Source organism: Osmerus mordax, chromosome 23 (genome assembly GCF_038355195.1).
Source record: "Osmerus mordax isolate fOsmMor3 chromosome 23, fOsmMor3.pri, whole genome shotgun sequence".
Lineage (NCBI taxonomy): Eukaryota > Metazoa > Chordata > Actinopteri > Osmeriformes > Osmeridae > Osmerus > Osmerus mordax.
Window position 1 is genome coordinate 181,055 of NC_090072.1, and position 18,558 is coordinate 199,612.

Here is an 18,558-nt window from a genome sequence, read left to right on the forward strand (position 1 = left end):
GAAAGGTGAGTCCAAACGAGTGTACCAGTCGTCCACTTTAGTTGACGTCACGTACGCGCCGTGAAAAACGCGGTTGCTAAGGGGAGTGTTTGAAACCTAAAACAACTGCTATAAGTTCAGTTGAAAACGTTTGTGCAAGTGGTTGCTTCGGCGAAGTTGCAGGAAAGGTAGGATAACTAGCTACCACTATCTTTGTTCGGATAAGCCAGCTATTCTGCAAACTACAACTGGAAGATTGGTCTGGCTTCATACTTTAACTTTGTATTAATTTAGCAGACGCGTTTATCCAAAGCACTGTGTGCAACACAGTGCTTACTGTACAGAAAACAGCAGAAAAACAAGGATCAGAAGTGCATAGCTAGTTCAAATGTAACGGAATTTATGACCAGTAAAAGAACAGTCAGTTACCAGGCACAGTGCAGAATCATATCTCAGCTGTCAGGCATGCGAGGCAGTACGACATATGTCAGCTGAACTTTAGCTGTTTGCCAACTAGCTAGTTTGCGGAATACAGTAGTAGCCCACCTAGCAAGAGTGATGGGGCGAAAGGAAATGGTGCCATTTGAAACAACTGTCTTTTTAGACACCTTGTCCTAACCCCTGCTGGTTATGTTAGTGTTCAGTGTTATGGCCACTGTATTGAGTAATTGAAAAGTAGTGGATGTCCACTTCTTGCGTGCACGTTCTCCACAGAAAGAAGATAAGTGAGATGGAACCCCAACCGACAACTGCCCCCTCCTCTCCCCTTCCCTCCCCCTCTTTCCCCCTCCACCCCTCCTCCCCCTCTCCCCCCCTCCATCCCTCTCTCCCCTTCCACCCCTCCTCCCCCCCTCCATCCCTCTCACTCCCCCTCCACCCATCCTCCCCCCCTCCATCCCCCTCTCTCCAAAACCAAACTGTGTCCTGCTCCCCTGTGATTCGTTCGTTGCTCTCCTCGCCCCGCCCGGTGTGGGAGGAGTCTTGTGAGGTCACAGCGCGTCTGTACTCCTCCCTTCAAAGAAGCACAGAGCTGCACAGCAGAGGCCATGCCCCCAAACACCACACCCACCTCAGGTTCCTCTCCTCCTTTCCTCTCCTTTCCTCCTACGCCCCCAAACACCACCCCCACCTCTGGTTCCTCTCCTCCCACACCCATCTCAGGTTCCTCTCCTTTCCTCTTCTCCCCTCCTCTCTCCTCCTATCTTCTCCTTTCCTCTCCCCCTCTCCTTTCCTCCTTTCCTCCTCTCCTCCTCTCCTCTATCTTCTCCTTTCCTCTCCTCCTCCTTTCCTCCTCTCCCCCTCTCCTTTCCTCCTCTCCTCTCCCCTCTTCTCTTCTCTCCTCTTGCCTTTCCCTTCCCTGTGTTTTAATGTGTATATGCTTTAAAGTGTGTGTGCGTGTTTAAATGTGTGTTTTAATGTGTGTATGCTATAACGTGTGTGTGCGTGTTTAAATGTGTGTTTTAATGTGTGTATGCTTTAAAGTGTGTGTGCGTGTTTAAATGTGTGTTTTAAGAGCGTCTGCTAAATGACTAAATGTAAATGTAATGTGTGTATGTCAGGCAGGTTCCCTTGCTGGTGTCCTCCCAGCTGCACAGGACTGCACTCCCCCTGCCTCCCCCCTGCCTCCCCCCTGAAGGGGAGAAGGAGAGAGGGATGGAGAGAGTGGAGAAGGAGAGAGGGATGGAGAGAGTGGAGAAGGAGAGAGGGATGGAGAGAGAGGAGGAGGAGGAGGAGGTGAATTTCAGCTACATCCATCCTACGGTAAGATTGCCTGCCAGGGGTATGTGTGTGTATATATTTTTACGTTTATTGTTTTGTGTGTGTTTAATTACATGTATATGCTATAACATGTATGAAACGTGTGTTTGGACTGTAGAATGGTGGAGGACACATCCAGGACATGGAGAATGTCAGGGCTCACCTTCACACCTTGCTGAGACACACACACGCAGGTGAGATACACACACAGGTGAGACACACACACACAGGTGAGACACACACACACACAGGTGAGACACACACACACACACACACACACACAGGTGAGACACACACACACACACAGGTGAGACACACACACACACAGGTGAGACACACACACAGGTGAGACACACACACACAGGTGAGACACACACACACACACACAGGTGAGACACACACACACACACACACACAGGTGAGACACACACACACAGGTGAGACACACACACACACACAGGTGTGACACACACACAGGTGAGACACACACACACAGGTGAGACACACACACACACAGGTGAGACACACACACACACACAGGTGAGACACACACACAGGTGAGACACACACACACAGGTGAGACACACACACACACAGGTGAGACACACACACACAGGTGAGACACACACACACAGGTGAGACACACATCCTGCTGAGACACCAGTGTTTCCCATTCATTGGCTATACTGTGGCAGCTAGCCATAGTCTAATTTGTTGCTCCATAGTTTCATAAAGTAACTATTTTCAGCATCTGAAGAGTAAGTTGGCTCATCATGTAACCATGGCTATAAATGAAGTTGAAGTAGCTAACGCTATTGTTTAACACTTCATGTTTCTATCCTTGATTTTCAGATCATGAGCATACTAGGTAGGCTATTTTAACCCTTGTGCTGCCTTCGGTCACATGACCCAAAGGTTCATAACGAACCATCGTTGTTTTTACCCAATTTTACCCAATACAAAAACAAATTAAAAATAAATAAATTAACCTTCGCAATGTGGGGGGTGGGGGGAGACAGCCCAACGGTTAAAAGAAAATGCTTCACTTTGTTTTTGTATGCGGTAAAGTTGTTGCAATACGACGGTGGGTCACAATGACTGATGGGTCAGAATGACCCGAAGATAACACAAGGGTTAAAGAGAACTAAATCCACCAGTTCAGTAATATACATCAACAAAAGTAGCCAGCTAGGTTAGCTAGGATAGTTTGATGGCAGGTAGTTCTCAGGTGCAACAGGACAGCAAGTGAGGTTGACAGCAGAGAAAGGGACAGTAGGTCAGAAGTTGGTGTATGTGGGAAATAATTATTTAGTAAATGCCATCCAGGTGAAAGGAAACCCTAAGGCATTATGACTGAGGTGACCGACATGTGTGCCAAACCTTTAACCCATTGCACTTACATGACAAATAGCATAATCTTCTTAGCTAAAAAAAAAAAGAGTACAAGTGTGCTCAAAATTCTTCATAGATCTTAATTGTTTTGCTCTCGAAGTTCACCAGATTGATGGATTTAACTTTAAAACACCAAATCTTCTTGGGAGCTCCCGGACTGAGGTTCACTCCCACCTTAGTCTCATAAAACCCTGTGGGAAACACATGAACACACACACACACACAGGTGAGACACACACACACACAGGTGAGACACACACACAGGTGAGACGCACATACACACACACACACCTACACACACACACACACACACACACACACACACACACACACACAGGTGAGACAGTTGAAGGGGTCTAATGTTGTTTTCTTTTTGGCCAGCAGAGGGCAACTTCATCTCACATCTCCCAAGTCCCAACCTGGCCTTCAGCAGTGACACCACCTCACACCTGCTCAGGTAACACACACACACACATCAGGTGACACACACACACATACACGTGTTCACACACTAACCCATACACTTTTAACTCCTGTTCTCCTGTAATAAGTGGAGCAGCAGCCCTGGGTGGAGCAGCAGCCCTGGGTGGGGCAGCAGCCCTGGGTGGAGCAGCAGCCCTGGGTGGAGCAGCAGCCCTGGGTGGAGCAGCAGGCCTGGGTGGAGCAGCAGCCCTGGGTGGGGCAGCAGCCCTGGGTGGAGCAGCAGCCCTGGGTGGAGCAGCAGCCCTGGGTGGAGCAGCAGGGTTGGAGGAGCTGTTTCCCTGCTACTCCTCCTCCTCCTCACACCTGCTGCTGTCGCCCCCGGAGACCACACTGCTCAGGGACAGCCTGGACCGAGAGAGGATCAGACGCAGGGTACACACACACACACCTACACATACACACACACACCTACACATACACACACACACTCATTCACACACTCTTACACAGTGTGTGTATGGTGTGTGTGTGAGAGCAGCAGTGTGAGGAGCAGGTGATGATGTTGCAGACGAAGACCATGGAACTCCAACAGCGATTGGCTCTGGCTGTGTCAGCTGACAGGAAGAAGGACATCATGATTGAACAGCTGGACAAGGTCTGGAAACACACACACTATACACACACACCTTACACAAACACCATACACACACAATCACACAATACGCACTCAAACACCCCCACAAACCTTACACATATTGATCTGGCTGTGTGTGTGTGTTCTACCTGTGTGTGTATGTGTGTGCATGTGTTCTACCTGTGTGTGTGTGTGTGTGTTGTGTGTGTGTGTGTTCTACCTGTGTGTGTGTGTTATGTGTGTGTGTGTGTGTTCTACCTGTGTGTGTGTGTATGTGTGTGTGTGTGTATGTGTGTGTGTGTGTTATGTGTGTGTGTGTGTGTTCTACCTGTGTGTGTGTGTTATGTGTGTGTGTGTTCTACCTGTGTGTGTGTGTGTGTGTGTGTGTGTGTGTGTGTGTGTGTTCTATCTGTGTGTGTGTGTGTGTGTGTGTGTGTTATGTGTGTGTGTGTGTGTGTTCTACCTGTGTGTGTGTGTTATGTGTGTGTGTGTTCTACCTGTGTGTGTGTGTGTGTGTTATGTGTGTGTGTGTTCTACCTGTGTGTGTGTGTGTGTGTGTGTATGTGTGTGTGTGTGTGTTCTACCTGTGTGTGTGTGTGTTCTACCTGTGTGTGTGTGTGTTATGTGTGTGTGTGTGTGTGTGTGTGTGTGTGTGTGTTATGTGTGTGTGTTATGTGTGTGTGTGTTATGTGTTATGTGTGTGTGTTATGTGTTATGTGTGTGTGTGTGTGTGTGTTCTACCTGTGTATGTGTGTTATGTGTTATGTGTGTGTGTGTTCTACCTGTGTGTGTGTGTGTGTGTGTGTGTTCTACCTGTGTGTGTGTGTGTTATGTGTGTGTGTTATGTGTGTGTGTGTGTGTTCTACCTGTGTGTGTCAGACTCTAGCCAAGGTGGTGGAGGGCTGGAAGAGGCAGGAGCACCTGAGGACTGAAGGAGAGAGGAGACTACAGGAGCAGCTGACCCAGGTACACACACACTCACACACACACACACACTCCTACACACACACTACACACACACACTACACACACACACTCATACTCACACACACTCACTCACACACACACACACTTCACACACACCTTCTAACCCTGTGTGGTACTCCATCTCCACCCTTCTAACCTTAACCCTCTAACCCTGTGTGGTACTCCATCTCCACCCTTCTAACCTTAACCCTCTAACCCTGTGTGGTACTCCATCTCCACCCTTCTAACCTTAACCCTCTAACCCTGTGTGGTACTCCATCTCCACCCTTCTAACCCCTTAACCCTCTAACCCACCAAGGACCACTTAGCCAATAAATAACAACTCGCGGACCATCCAACGGACCATCCAACTAAATAGTATATCCCCGGAACAACAGGCCTCCTACCCAGACCTGGCGCCATACAATTGTTAGCGGCACATGACTTTCTAAGGGATATTGTATTTAGCTTATTATGCTTTTTTTCCGCTAAGAAAAAAATACAAGTTTTGAGACTGCTTAACGATCCGAGTGTTAAGGCACGGAGCCAGACGTTGTAAACATTCGAGCCCAAACCTAGGACGTATGGGTTTGATGTGATGCAAGATAGGGATTTCCACACTTAATGCAACATTTTTTTCTCCCAACTCTATTTGGGAGGCGAGAACTCCCTCACATGGTACAACCCGTGCAGAGGCTGCGGTGTCAGAATGCGGAACATGTGTAGCTTACTTTAATAGATTAGGCTACTACTGACTGTGTTCTCTTCGTTCTGAGTTGTATGTTAGAAATGTCGCAATAATTTACTTGTGGCCGTCGCTGACCACTACGGGGGCAGTGGCGGACCACCAGTGGTCCCAGGACCACACTTTGAGAAGACTGCTCTAACCCTAACTCTAACCCTCTAACCCTAACCCCTTAACCGTCTAACCCTAACCCTCCCTTGTGAGAAGGGGGGGGGGTTTTGGCACCTTCTGAACAACCTCCCCCTAACCCCATCTATCACCCTGGTCTCCTGCCAGCATCATGCTCTCTACAGTATCAGCCTGGTCTCCTGCCAGCATCATGCTCTCTACAGTGTGTGATGTGATGTGGTGTGTGAGCAGGTTCTACAGTGTGTGATGTGATGTGGTGTGTGAGCAGGTTCTACAGTGTGTGATGTGATATGGTGTGTGAGCAGGTTCTACAATGTGTGGTGTGGTGTGTGAGCAGGTTCTACAGTGTGTGATGTGATGTGGTGTGTGAGCAGGTTCTACAGTGTGTGATGTGATGTGGTGTGTGAGCAGGTTCTACAATGTGTGGTGTGGTGTGTGAGCAGGTTCTACAGTGTGTGATGTGATGTGGTGTGTGAGCAGGTTCTACAGTGTGTGATGTGATGTGGTGTGTGAGCAGGTTCTACAGTGTGTGATATGGTGTGTGAGCAGGTTCTACAGTGTGTGATGTGATGTGGTGTGTGAGCAGGTTCTACAGTGTGTGATGTGGTGTGTGAGCAGGTTCTACAGTGTGTGATGTGATGTGGTGTGTGAGCAGGTTCTACAGTGTGTGTTGTGATGTGGTGTGTGAGCAGGTTCTACAGTGTGTGATGTGATGTGGTGTGTGAGCAGGTTCTACAGTGTGTGATGTGATGTGGTGTGTGAGCAGGTTCTACAGTGTGTGATGTGATGTGGTGTGTGAGCAGGTTCTACAATGTGTGGTGTGGTGTGTGAGCAGGTTCTACAGTGTGTGATGTGGTGTGTGAGCAGGTTCTACAGTGTGTGTTGTGGTGTGGTGTGTGAGCAGGTTCTACAGTGTGTGCTGTGGTGTGTGAGCAGGTTCTACAGTGTGTGATGTGGTGTGTGAGCAGGTTCTACAGTGTGTGTTGTGATGTGGTGTGTGAGCAGGTTCTACAGTGTGTGTTGTGATGTGGTGTGTGAGCAGGTTCTACAGTGTGTGCTGTGGTGTGTGAGCAGGTTCTACAGTGTGTGATATGGTGTGTGAGCAGGTTCTACAGTGTGTGTTGTGGTGTGGTGTGTGAGCAGGTTCTACAGTGTGTGAGCAGGTTCTACAGTGTGTGTTGTGATGTGGTGTGTGAGCAGGTCCAGGGGAACCTGGAGCAGGGTGTATCTGAGGGAGAGGAGTCTCTGAGAAGAGAGCAGAACCGGTCTGAGGAGCTCCACAAAAACAACACACAGCTGGTGAGCACACACACCCACACACACTGATACACACACACACACACGTTTTAATGTTACTTTGGAGGCTTGGGTTTCACCCTATATAAAACCTAACTACACAATGTTGGTAACGAACAACCCTTCTATGTGGTTACCCTGATAAAAACGAATGAAAATAAACTGATTGATCTGTTGAGCATGCCCGTATTTGAACGGTCTGTCTATAGGCAGAGAAACAAGTTGTCACACATTGTACACAACACACACGCCTGCAGACATACCAAGAGAGAACCCCCAAGTCGATTTTGAAAATCAGACAAGAAATTCAAGGAGATGGACGACATCAAATGAATTCTCGAAGTTGAAAATCACAGGGAGTTATATGACCCCCAGCACCAATTTTACAAGGACACATAAAGAAGGATTTTATTTTACCTTTATTTTACCAGGAGTCCCATTGAGATTAAAAATCTATTTTTCAAGGGAGACCTGGCCAAGACAGGCAGCAACATAACACATAGTTACAGACAGAAGAACACAGAATGAGACAAGTTCCGTCAGTTCCGTGACCTGTGTAATTAAAAAACATTGACATCAATGCTGGATGCAGGATCAATGCTGGGGCGGCTGTTGGAACATGTGTGTTAGGGTTAGGGTTACACACACACACACACACACAGATGTTGGAATAACACGTTTCCTAAATATAGCCTATGCCATGTTTATGTACCATGTCAGTGTTACATGTGAAAAAGGAAAGCTCAGAGTATCTGGTGACCGGCGCAGAGAAATGTGTTTGCGCAGTGCCAGTCCTAGCAAATTTGACGGTGTAGGCAAGATTCACCAGCACCACTACCCCCCGAATTTCACTATTATTGGTATCGACTACTACATTTCTGGAATCGTGACATCACTAATTCACTCAATCATTCACACACACACACATACTCTCCTGCCCTCATGATATATATTCTACTGTGTGTGCGTGTGTGTGTGTAGGAGCTGCGTGTGGCAGAGCTGGAACGAGATGTGTATGAAGCAAAGCGGAACAGGGAGCGTGTGTGTGTGGAGAGAGACCAGGTGTGTGTGGAGAGAGACCAGGTGTGTGTGGAGAGAGACCAGGTGTGTGTGGAGAGAGACCAGGTGTGTGTGGAGAGAGACCAGGTGTGTGTGGAGAAGGATGAGCTAAAACTACAGCTAGCGGAAGCAGAGGCTGCTGTGTCCCGCCTCCAGCTGCAGTCAGCCAGTGAAAAGAAAGAACTGAATGAGACGATTGCAGAGCTGGCCACTCAACTGCAGCAGGAAATGGTGAGTCTGTCTGGCCCTCTACCTAACCCTTGACCTTGACCACAGAGGAAGTACTTTATAAGCCTGACCCCTGACCTTGACCACAGAGGAAGTACTTTATAAGCCTGACCCCTGACCTTGACCACAGAGGATGTACTTTATAAGCCTAACCCTTGACCACAGAGGATGTACTTTATAAGCCTGACCCCTGACCTTGACCACAGAGGAAGTACTTTATAAGCCTAACCCCTGACCTTGACCACAGAGGAAGTACTTTATAAGCCTGACCCCTGACCTTGACCACAGAGGATGTACTTTATAAGCCTAACCCTTGACCACAGAGGATGTACTTTATAAGCCTGACCCTGACCTATGGGGGAAGGGTTCAGGATGTAGGTGCAAGGGTTCAGAGACGGAATATGACCTCTGACCTCTGTCTCTTGTAGGAGGGGCGCCAGCAGGACCAGCAGCGTTTGGGGGAGTCCAGGGGGGAGGCGGAGGACCTGAGGGGGAGAGTGTTACAGCTTGAGGAGGACCTGAGGGGGAGAGATGTTGAGCGAAGCGACAGAGCTCTGGACCAGGTAATCTTGTAGAAGAGAGATGGTATTTAGGCTTATTTAAACCAATGTATTCAACTCTACGATTTGAAGCTTTCACTCGTTCGACATTCCTGAGACAGCAACCCACGCAGGTAGAATACTATACGTGTTGCCTTCCCGGTCTGTTAAAATTGATGCTAAATAAGTTATTTATTAGTTGAAAAAAGCTATCTAGCTAGCAGTAGCTATTAAACGAGTGAAAACTTCAAATCGTAGAGTAGAATACATTGGTTTAAATAGGCCTAAATACAAAACATCCTACCTAATAACCAGTATAGCAACCAGGACTAGCACGCGTAGCTATCTCAGGAATTTAACCCTTGTGTTATCTTCGGGTCATTCTGACCCATCAGTCATTGTGACCCACCGTCGTATTGCGACAACTTTACCGCATACAAAAACAAAGTGAAGCATTTTCTTTTAACTGTTGGGCTGTCTCAGACCCCCAACATTGGGAAGGTTAAAAGAAAATTATTTTTATTTGTTTTTGTATTGGGTAAAATTGGGTAAACACAACGATGGTTCGTTATGAGCCTTTGGGTCATGTGACCCGAAGGCAGCACGAGGGTTAAGGTTTGCATAGCGACGGACGCGTCCTTGCATCGGAACGGCATTGTGAGTCAGATAGGACAGTTTTTGGCACTAGGACAGTTTTTGGCACTAGGACAGTTTTTGGCACTAGGACAGTTTTTGGCACTAGGACAGTTTTTGGCACTAGGACAGTTTTTGGCACTAGGACAGTTTTTGGCCTGACAGTGGCACATCAACGATGCATGCGGAGGTTATATGGTGTCTCAATACTGCGGTGAATCACCACTCACTGAACTGAAACATTCAAATATTTTTATAAACCTTGCCTTTGCTTTAATTTATTCTTTCGAGCTTATCTGAGTTCGCTTGTATGGTTGTGCTCTATACATTTATTTGCAAACTACAACTGTTTATTAAGTTAAAGGTTTGTTGCAGATTAGAACTTGAAGTGGTGATGAGGTCTTTAAATATTTTGAGAAAGTCTTAAAAAAGTCTTAAAAAGGTATTGAAATTAACTTCATATACCCAGGGGCCAGTTGTTCAGAAGTGATCTGATTGGAATACGGCTTTTGGATTGGATCAAATCTTGAAAATTGGTTGTTCAACAAAAATAAAAGGATTCTGAAATTGGATTAGATCACGTCATCCAAACCTTCAATATGTGTTGTTCAAAACTTTTTAGTAGGACTGGGATACCTTTGATCCAAAACATCTAGATCATTCTGATCCCAGCAGAAGGGTGGATTCAAGGTGAATTTCAGCAACAAAATGTAATAAAACTTGAAATTGATCAAATAAAACTATATTTGTGTCATGTAATTCATATGCATTTATTTATATGTAAGAGCAGAATTACAGATTCTTCTGGCAGAAGAACAAATCACTCTTTCCCAACTTCAGCAAACCAAAGCCCAACTTGAGATCCACCTCCTAAAAGTCAAGTTTCAAAAAGCTGGTCTCTCCACAACCAAAGACTAACTTTGAAAGTTCTTTAATTTAGTTATTTATTGTACATTTAGCCCTTTTCAGATTTTGAAACACATCTTCGAAATATTCACATTGTATTTGTGAAAAATGTATATATTTTTTTCAATTGTTTGTGGGTCAGATGATGGCTCTTTTTTCTGACTCTTCAAATCAAAACAATTAAAAATGACCCAATGCTGGCTATTGAACCTGTTCTTTACTTGGCTAGCCTACTACATTGGCCTACATTGTTATATGTAGTCTCATTTACAACACTGGGAATCCGGATTTGGTAATCTTGAAAAGTTTGTATCTGGATCAGGGTGATCCAATCCAAGGTTGCTTTGAAAAAACAGTACAAAAGTAAAATGGATTACCTGACCCTGGATAGCAAAACATGGGATTTCCAGATTAAACTTTTTGAACAACTGGCTCTGTGTGTGCGTGTGTGTGCGTGTGTGTGCGTGTGTGTGCGTGTGTGTGTGTGTGTAGGCCAGGTTGGAAGCTCAGTGTTGTCTGCAGGAGGAGGACATGAAGCAGGTGACAGACTCGCTGGCAGCCTTGCAGCATGAATACAGCATCCTGAGAGAACAGCACAGGTAGCCTAAACCATGACCCTGAAGGCTCTGGGTCTCTACTGGGTCACTACTGGGTCTCTACTCGTTCTACTGGGTCTCTACTGGGTCTCTAATGGGTCTCTATTAGGTCGCTACTGTCTACTGGGTCTCTACTGTGTCTAACCCTAGCTCTGTGTGTGTCCTTCAGGAGACAGCTACTTGACCTGACCTCGCATTATGAGAGAGAACTTTCGTCCCAGATACAGCAGCACCAGCAGCACACACTCACCCTCACCCAGGACTACCTGCACAGGTAACACGCCCCCTCACCCAGGACTACCTGCACAGGTAACACTCCCCCTCACCCAGGACTACCTGCACAGGTAACACTCACCCTCACCCAGGACTACCTGCACAGGTAACACTCACCCAGGACTACCTGCACAGGTAACACTCACCCTCACCCAGGACTACCTGCACAGGTAACAATCACCCAGGACTACCTGCAGAGGTAACACCGTCCTCACCCAGGACTACCTGCAGAGGTAACACCGTCCTCACCTAGGACTACTTGCCAATCATTTCTGTGGGTATTGTTGTACTGTACCTGGTAAACACAGACCATTGCCTGATTGGAACCGCCAGAATACTGTTTGAAATATGCACTTCTGATCATCTGCTTTATTTTCTTTTTTTTAATGTTGCTTTGGATTTAAGTGTTTGAAAAATGAAATAACATGAATACAAAATGGGTTATGTAGGTATGCAGGCAGGACAGAGACCAGGGTTATGTATGCAGGCAGGACAGAGACCAGGGTTATGTATGCAGGCAGGACAGAGACCAGGGTTATGTATGTATGTATGCAGGGCAGATACCAGGGTTATGTATGCAGGCAGGACAGAGACCAGGGTTATGTATGTATGTATGCAGGGCAGATACCAGGGTTATGTATGCAGGCAGGACAGAGACCAGGGTTATGTATGCAGGCAGGACAGAGACCAGGGTTATGGATCCGAACACGCATGCAAATTTGAGTAAAGAATTTTGTGTGTGTGTGTGTGTGTGTGGTGTGTGTGTGTGTGTGTGTGTGTGTGTGTGTATGGTTTGTATATGCTGTGTGTGTGTATGGTGTGAGCAGGCTACAGCAGGCACAGCAGCAGTGTGTGGATGTAGAGCAGAGCAGATGCAGGTTGGAGGGACAGAGGGAGGAGCTTGTTACCAGGTTACAAGACCTGCTCAGATCTCATTGGACAGAAGCACTACTCCTACTCAACACTCAGGTACTCACACACACACAGCCACAGACACACACCATATGCTCACACACACACTCACCATACACATACACACATTCACACACACCATACACTCACAAACCTTTCTGTGTGTTGCAGGCTGAACAATCCTCTCGGTGTGAAGAACACAAAGACTGGAACAAAATATCAACCTCCAGTACACACACTGAAGGTACATCTCACTCGCACACACACAGCCTCACACACACACACACACACACACACATACAGCCTCACACACACACACACACACACTGCCGGAACAGGAAGTGGCAGTGTTTGTGTTGTGTCGGAACAGGAAGTGGCAGTGTTGTGTTGGAACAGGAAGCACACACTGCCTCACACACACACACAGCCTCACACACATACACACACATACACACACACACACACTGAAGGTACAACTCACGCACACTCAAATTCTCACACACTAAAAGTACACTCACTCACACACACATACACTAAAGGTACAACTCAAGCGCACGTACACACTGAAGATAGTGAACGACATGTCAGTTTAATCTTTTCTTCTTTCTCAGAGACTCAAGCTGTAGTTCTCCGTCTCTCCAGAGAACGAGGAGACGGACAGAGGAGAGAAGGAGAGATGAGAGGAAGAGGAGGAGAGATGAGAGAAGGGGGAGAGAGGAGAGAAGGGGGAGAGAGGAGAGGAGGGGGAGAGAGGAGAGAAGGAGAGATGAGAGGAAGAGGAGGAGAGATGAGAGGAAGAGGAGAGAGGAGAGAAGGGGGGGAGAGGAGAGAAGCATGGGGAGAGGGGAGAGAGGGAGGAGGAGAGGGGGCAGAAAGGAGAGGGGTAGGAGGGGAGAGGAGAAAGGGAGGAAAAGGGGGAGGTGATGGAGAGCTAGGAGTGGGAAGTAGAGGAGGAGAGGGAGTAGAAGTGATTGCTCACCCTCTGGAACCTCAGCTGGACTCTAGTCACCTAGCAGGTAACACACACACTCACACACCATACACACACACCTTACACTCACACACACCTTACACTCACACACTAACTCGCCCACATTCACGCATACCATACACACCATACACACACACACACCATACACATACAAACACCACACAGAGACACACACCATACACTCACACACACAATGCACACTCCCTGTCCTTATCAGGGTTCATGTGCCAGAGACTGTAGGTGAGGAGGGAATGGGATTATGCCTAATCTCATAATCTGGTGTTCTCTGGGTGACCGCTAGGAATCTTCTGAACAATATGTTTTAGCGCTAACCTGATCTAACCTCGGTGCATGCTAAACTGAGCTAATGCGAACATGGGCTAATATTAATTTTGTCTAATGTTAACCTGGGCTAATTCTAATTTAAAACAAGGCTAATATAAACTAATGTTAACCAGGACTAAAACTAACCTGGGCTAATGCTAACCTATGTTTGTGTGCGTGTGTGTCGTTCTACAACAGTAGGGTGTGGAAGTGAGGAGGGATTTGTGTTAAAGGGGAGGGCCTATGGACTAGAACCAGGATTGGAGAGTGCTGAAAGAGACACTCCCCCTTCCCAGCAGGACTCCCCCCCCCCCAATGACGGCAGATGCAGTGAGCTACAGTACTATGTCTCTATGGTAACACATACACACACATACACATTTCTATGTCTCTATGGTAGCACACACATACAATACTATGTCTCTATGGTAACACATACAGTACTATGTCTCCATGGTAGGTTACTCACATACTCTCTCCTCTCTCTTCCTCCCTCTCTACCTCCTTCTCTTTCTCCCTCCATCCCTCTCTCCTTCCCTACCCTGCCCCTCCCTCCCTCCCTCTGTCCTTACCTCCCCCTCCCCCCTCTCTCACCTTACCTACCCTGCCCCTCCCCCCTCTCTCTCCTTACCTCCCCCTGCCCTCCACCCTCTCTATCCTTACCTACCCCTCCCCCCTCTCTCTCCTTACTTCCCCCTCCTCCTTACTTCCCCCTCTCTCTCCTTACCTCCCCCCTCTTTCTCTCTCTCAGCTGTTAGATCGATCTCCAGGAGAGACAGTGGAGAGTGACATCACAGGTATTCAAGATGAAAGTAAATATACAAATTTAGATTCTACCAGCATCTACTTGCATTCATTTTAATTTAAGATGGTGTGTGTGTGTTTGAAGGTTCATCCTGCGGTAGTGGAATGTCTGTATCTCCTCCTGTTCACCAGCCAAGAGAGACTCCAGCCAACAGAGGTGACACACACACTCACTCACACACACACACACACCATCCCACAGACTCTGACCCTGATGTGTGTGTGTAGGTCAGATGATCGCCTCCCGGCCTGACAGGGCGGCTCTCTCCCTGCACCTGCTCTCCCTGCTCAGGTAGCACACACACACATATACTCACACACTCACTCACGTACACACGTACACACACACAAATACATACTCACCCCCCTCACTGTCTCATCCTCTCAGGGCTGACAGAGTGGACCCTAGCAGTCTCATGTCGAGGGAGGGGGGCGTGTCCATCACACCAACTCCACCCACCAGGGGTCTCCTGGACAACTGTCAGGAGGACAGGAGGGGTCAGGGGTTGGGAGGAAGGGGTCAAAGGTCAGGAGGGAGGGGTCAGAGGTTGGGAGTAGCTAAGAGGGGAAGGGGGGCGGTGTGGCGGTAAAGGTAGACTGGGTGGCAGTTGAAATAGTTCATATTGTAACCCTGTATTGTACTGGACTCTGTGTTCAGTTTGACAGAATAACCCTAACCCTGCTGGTTTCTATTAAAAGGTTTTTATTAACATTCCTAGTATCCATCAGTGTCTGTTATTACAATTCTCAGTCTCCATCTGTTATTACAATTCTCAGTCTCCATCTGTTATTACAATTCTCAGGCTAAGTCTCTGTCTGCGTTCGGGTTAGTGTGTGTAGTCAGGGTTAGTGTGTGTAGTCAGGGTTAGTGTGTGTAGTCAGGGTTAGTGTGTGTGTAGTCAGGGTTAGTGTGTGTAGTCAGGGTTAGTGTGTGTGTGTAGTCAGGGTTAGTGTGTGTAGTCAGGGTTAGTGTGTGTGTAGTCAGGGTTAGTGTGTGTAGTCAGGGTTAGTGTGTGTGTAGTCAGGGTTAGTGTGTGTAGTCAGGGTTAGTGTGTGTGTAGTCAGGGTTAGTGTGTGTAGTCAGGGTTAGTGTGTGTGTAGTCAGGGTTAGTGTGTGTAGTCAGGGTTAGTGTGTGTGTGTAGTCAGGGTTAGTGTGTGTAGTCAGGGTTAGTGTGTGTGTAGTCAGGGTTAGTGTGTGTAGTCAGGGTTAGTGTGTGTAGTCAGGGTTAGTGTGTGTAGTCAGGGTTAGTGTGTGTGTAGTTGGGGTAAGTGTGTGTAGTTGGGGTTAGTGTGTGTAGTTGTGGAATCAACAGTGGTGGAATCAACTCCCCACCTCCATCAGAGACACTGACTGTCTCTCCACCTTCAAGAAAAGGCTCAAGACGCACTTGTTCCGGGAGTACAACGGTACTTAGGAATGGTTCGCTTGACCCGATGTTAGTTTCCTCAAGGATCACAATGACTCTTTCTCAGAGACTTGTTGCTCTTGTGATTAGTGGTAACTGATTTAAAAATTTTGTACTAGCTGTGATATATTGTTTTTATTATTGTTGCTTGTTTTTTCCACAGGTACACTTGCACTTATAGCGGTTCATGTTGTTTAATTGTAACTTGTTTAACTACATGCTCTTATGGTTCTTCCCTTTGGCACTTACTTTGATTGTTCACAATGTGTGCTTCATGTTTTGGCTACTCGCAATGTTTTGTGGCTATCTTGTTGTTATGATCAGTGACCTATGCACTTTGTAAAGCTCTCTCTTGGAAGTCGCTTTGGATAAAAGCGTCTGCTAAATGCATAAATGTAAATGTAGTTGTGGTAAGTGTGTGTAGTCAGGGTTAGTGTGTGTAGTCAGGGTTAGTGTGTGTAGTCGGGGTAAGTGTGTGTAGTCGGGGTAAGTGTGTGTAGTCAGGGTTAGTGTCTGTAGTCGGGGTTAGTGTGTGTAGTCGGGGTTAGTGTGTGTAGTCGGGGTTAGTGTGTGTAGTCGGGGTTAGTGTGTGTAGTCGGGGTTAGTGTGTGTAGTCGGGGTTAGTGTGTGTAGTCGGGGTTAGTGTGTGTAGTCGGGGTTAGTGTGTGTAGTCAGGGTTAGTAAAGACTGTTTAAAGTCCTTACATTGTGTTTAGAGTTAAGAAAATGAGCCATGCATTCAAAAAATTTGTAAGCAAACAAAATAACTGAAAACTAAATTGAAGGAATGACCTATTAATAGTGTGATCTATGGTTAGAGAAAGGGTTATTTAGGGTTATGGTTTATAGGGATAAAAGGTTAGGGTTATAACAAGTAACTTACAGAGAGGTGATTGGTCAGTCATAGTTCTCAGCTAGAAGGATGATTTATCTAGGTTGAGCCATTAGTATACTGCTTTCTAAAACATGAACCCTAACCTGTGAAGCACACACACTGCTGAACACACAACAAGATTAAACAGAAATAGGCTTGAGCCCCTCTCTCCTCTCCCTCTCTCTCCCTCCCTCTCTCTCCTCCCTCTCTCTCTCCTCCCCCTCTCGCCCTTCTCTCCTGCCAGAGAGAAGATCAGACTGGACAGATTGTCTTTGCTCAGAGGCCGACCAACATCGTATCACCTGGGGAGTGTCTGGATGCAGTGTGTGTGTGTGAGGGGAGATTGGTAGGTAAGACAGTGTGTCTGTGATTGTGTGGAGGTGTTCATGTGTGTATCTGGATCTTCATGAGTCTGAACATCGTGTAGACCAGCAACAGGTGAGTGCGTAAAAGAGTGGTAAGGTGAAAGTGTGTGTGAATGAGTTAGTGTGAATGAGTGAGAGAGTGTGAACAAAACAGTTGTAGGCTGTTTTAATTTGCTCTTTAATTCATGATTGGATAAATGAAGCTATGAGCCAGTACTGACCTCCCTCCCCCTCTACCTCCCTCTATGAGCCAGTCCTAACCCTAACTATGACCCTACCTCCCTCTATGAGCCAGTCCTAACCCTAACTATGACCCTACATCCCTATATGAGCCAGTCCTAACCCTAACTATGACCCTACATCCGAACCATTGGAACCCTCTCTACCTTCCTTCTATCTTTCCTTCCTGTTTCTTCTCCTTCTCTCCCTCTCTCAAACCCCTCATTTTACAACAACTATATATATTGTCCAATATTACAACAATACCACACTATATTAACTATATGTACAGTGATATGCAGATGAATGAAATTGCATAAACACGATGATGCTGTCACACACAGGTACGGATAGCAGGTTACGTGTTTAGGACCGGCTGCGAGGGCCTAAGAGGGTTTAAGTAAAGATCATTAGCTGAACTCTGTTTCTGCTTCAGAGACAGAAATATAACCAGGATTAGCCAACCCTAACTCTCCTCCTTCCCTCTCTCTTTTCTCTCTCCTTCCTTCTCTCTCCCTCCTTCCCTCTACCCTAACTCTCCTCCTTCCCTCTTTCTTTCTTTCTCTCTCCTTCCCTCTACCCTAACTCTCCACCTTCCCTCCATCTCTACCTCCTTCAACCTCTATCTCAACTTCCCTACTTGGATATACTGTAAATGATTATCGTCTTTTATTATAATAATAACTTATATATATATACGTATATAACTTATAACTTATAATAATATATTATAAGTCTTATTGTCAGGTATACAGACCAACACAGGGTCAGACTGCGCACTGAAATTCTTAGGACAAGATAACGCAAAGCAACCTGGCATAACATGACATATAAGTACTCAAAACAAGTTTACATCTTTGACAAGCTAACATATAATACAATAAACCTCATAAATATACAAAATGATAAGCAATAGAGTATACTAAACCTATAATACACAATATCCTATACTAATCTTATACCCTATACTAACCTAGAGACAAGTAGGGTCCACATATATATATATATATATAATATATATATATATATATATAATTATATAGTGTGGATATGCTGTTTATTATACAGTATATGACTTTATAATAATAATATATTTTTTATCCAAAG

At 46.4% G+C, this 18,558-nt stretch overlaps 1 protein-coding gene across 1 annotated transcript; it reads left to right on the top strand.

Moving 5' to 3' along the window:
- Positions 1–930: 930 nt before the first annotated feature.
- On the top strand, positions 931–11,561 carry cntrob (centrobin, centrosomal BRCA2 interacting protein). Its single transcript, XM_067261945.1, has 12 exons — positions 931–1,053; positions 1,539–1,740; positions 1,856–1,931; positions 3,514–3,586; positions 3,681–3,984; positions 4,091–4,207; positions 5,066–5,152; positions 7,227–7,325; positions 8,304–8,612; positions 9,038–9,172; positions 11,180–11,286; positions 11,453–11,561. Exons 2-12 carry the CDS (start codon positions 1,633–1,635, stop codon positions 11,559–11,561), a joined length of 1,524 nt encoding a protein of 507 aa, XP_067118046.1. The 5' UTR covers positions 931–1,053; positions 1,539–1,632.
- Positions 11,562–18,558: the final 6,997 nt, after the last annotated feature.

Coding starts and splice junctions, on each gene's coding strand:
- cntrob (XM_067261945.1), top strand. CDS start 1,633: ATGGAGAGAGTGGAGAAGGAGAGAGGGATGGAGAGAGTGGAGAAGGAG. Junction 5,153..7,226: donor TACAGGAGCAGCTGACCCAG/GTACACACACAC, acceptor GTGTGTGAGCAG/GTCCAGGGGAACCTGGAGCA. Junction 11,287..11,452: donor ATCCTGAGAGAACAGCACAG/GTAGCCTAAACC, acceptor TGTGTCCTTCAG/GAGACAGCTACTTGACCTGA.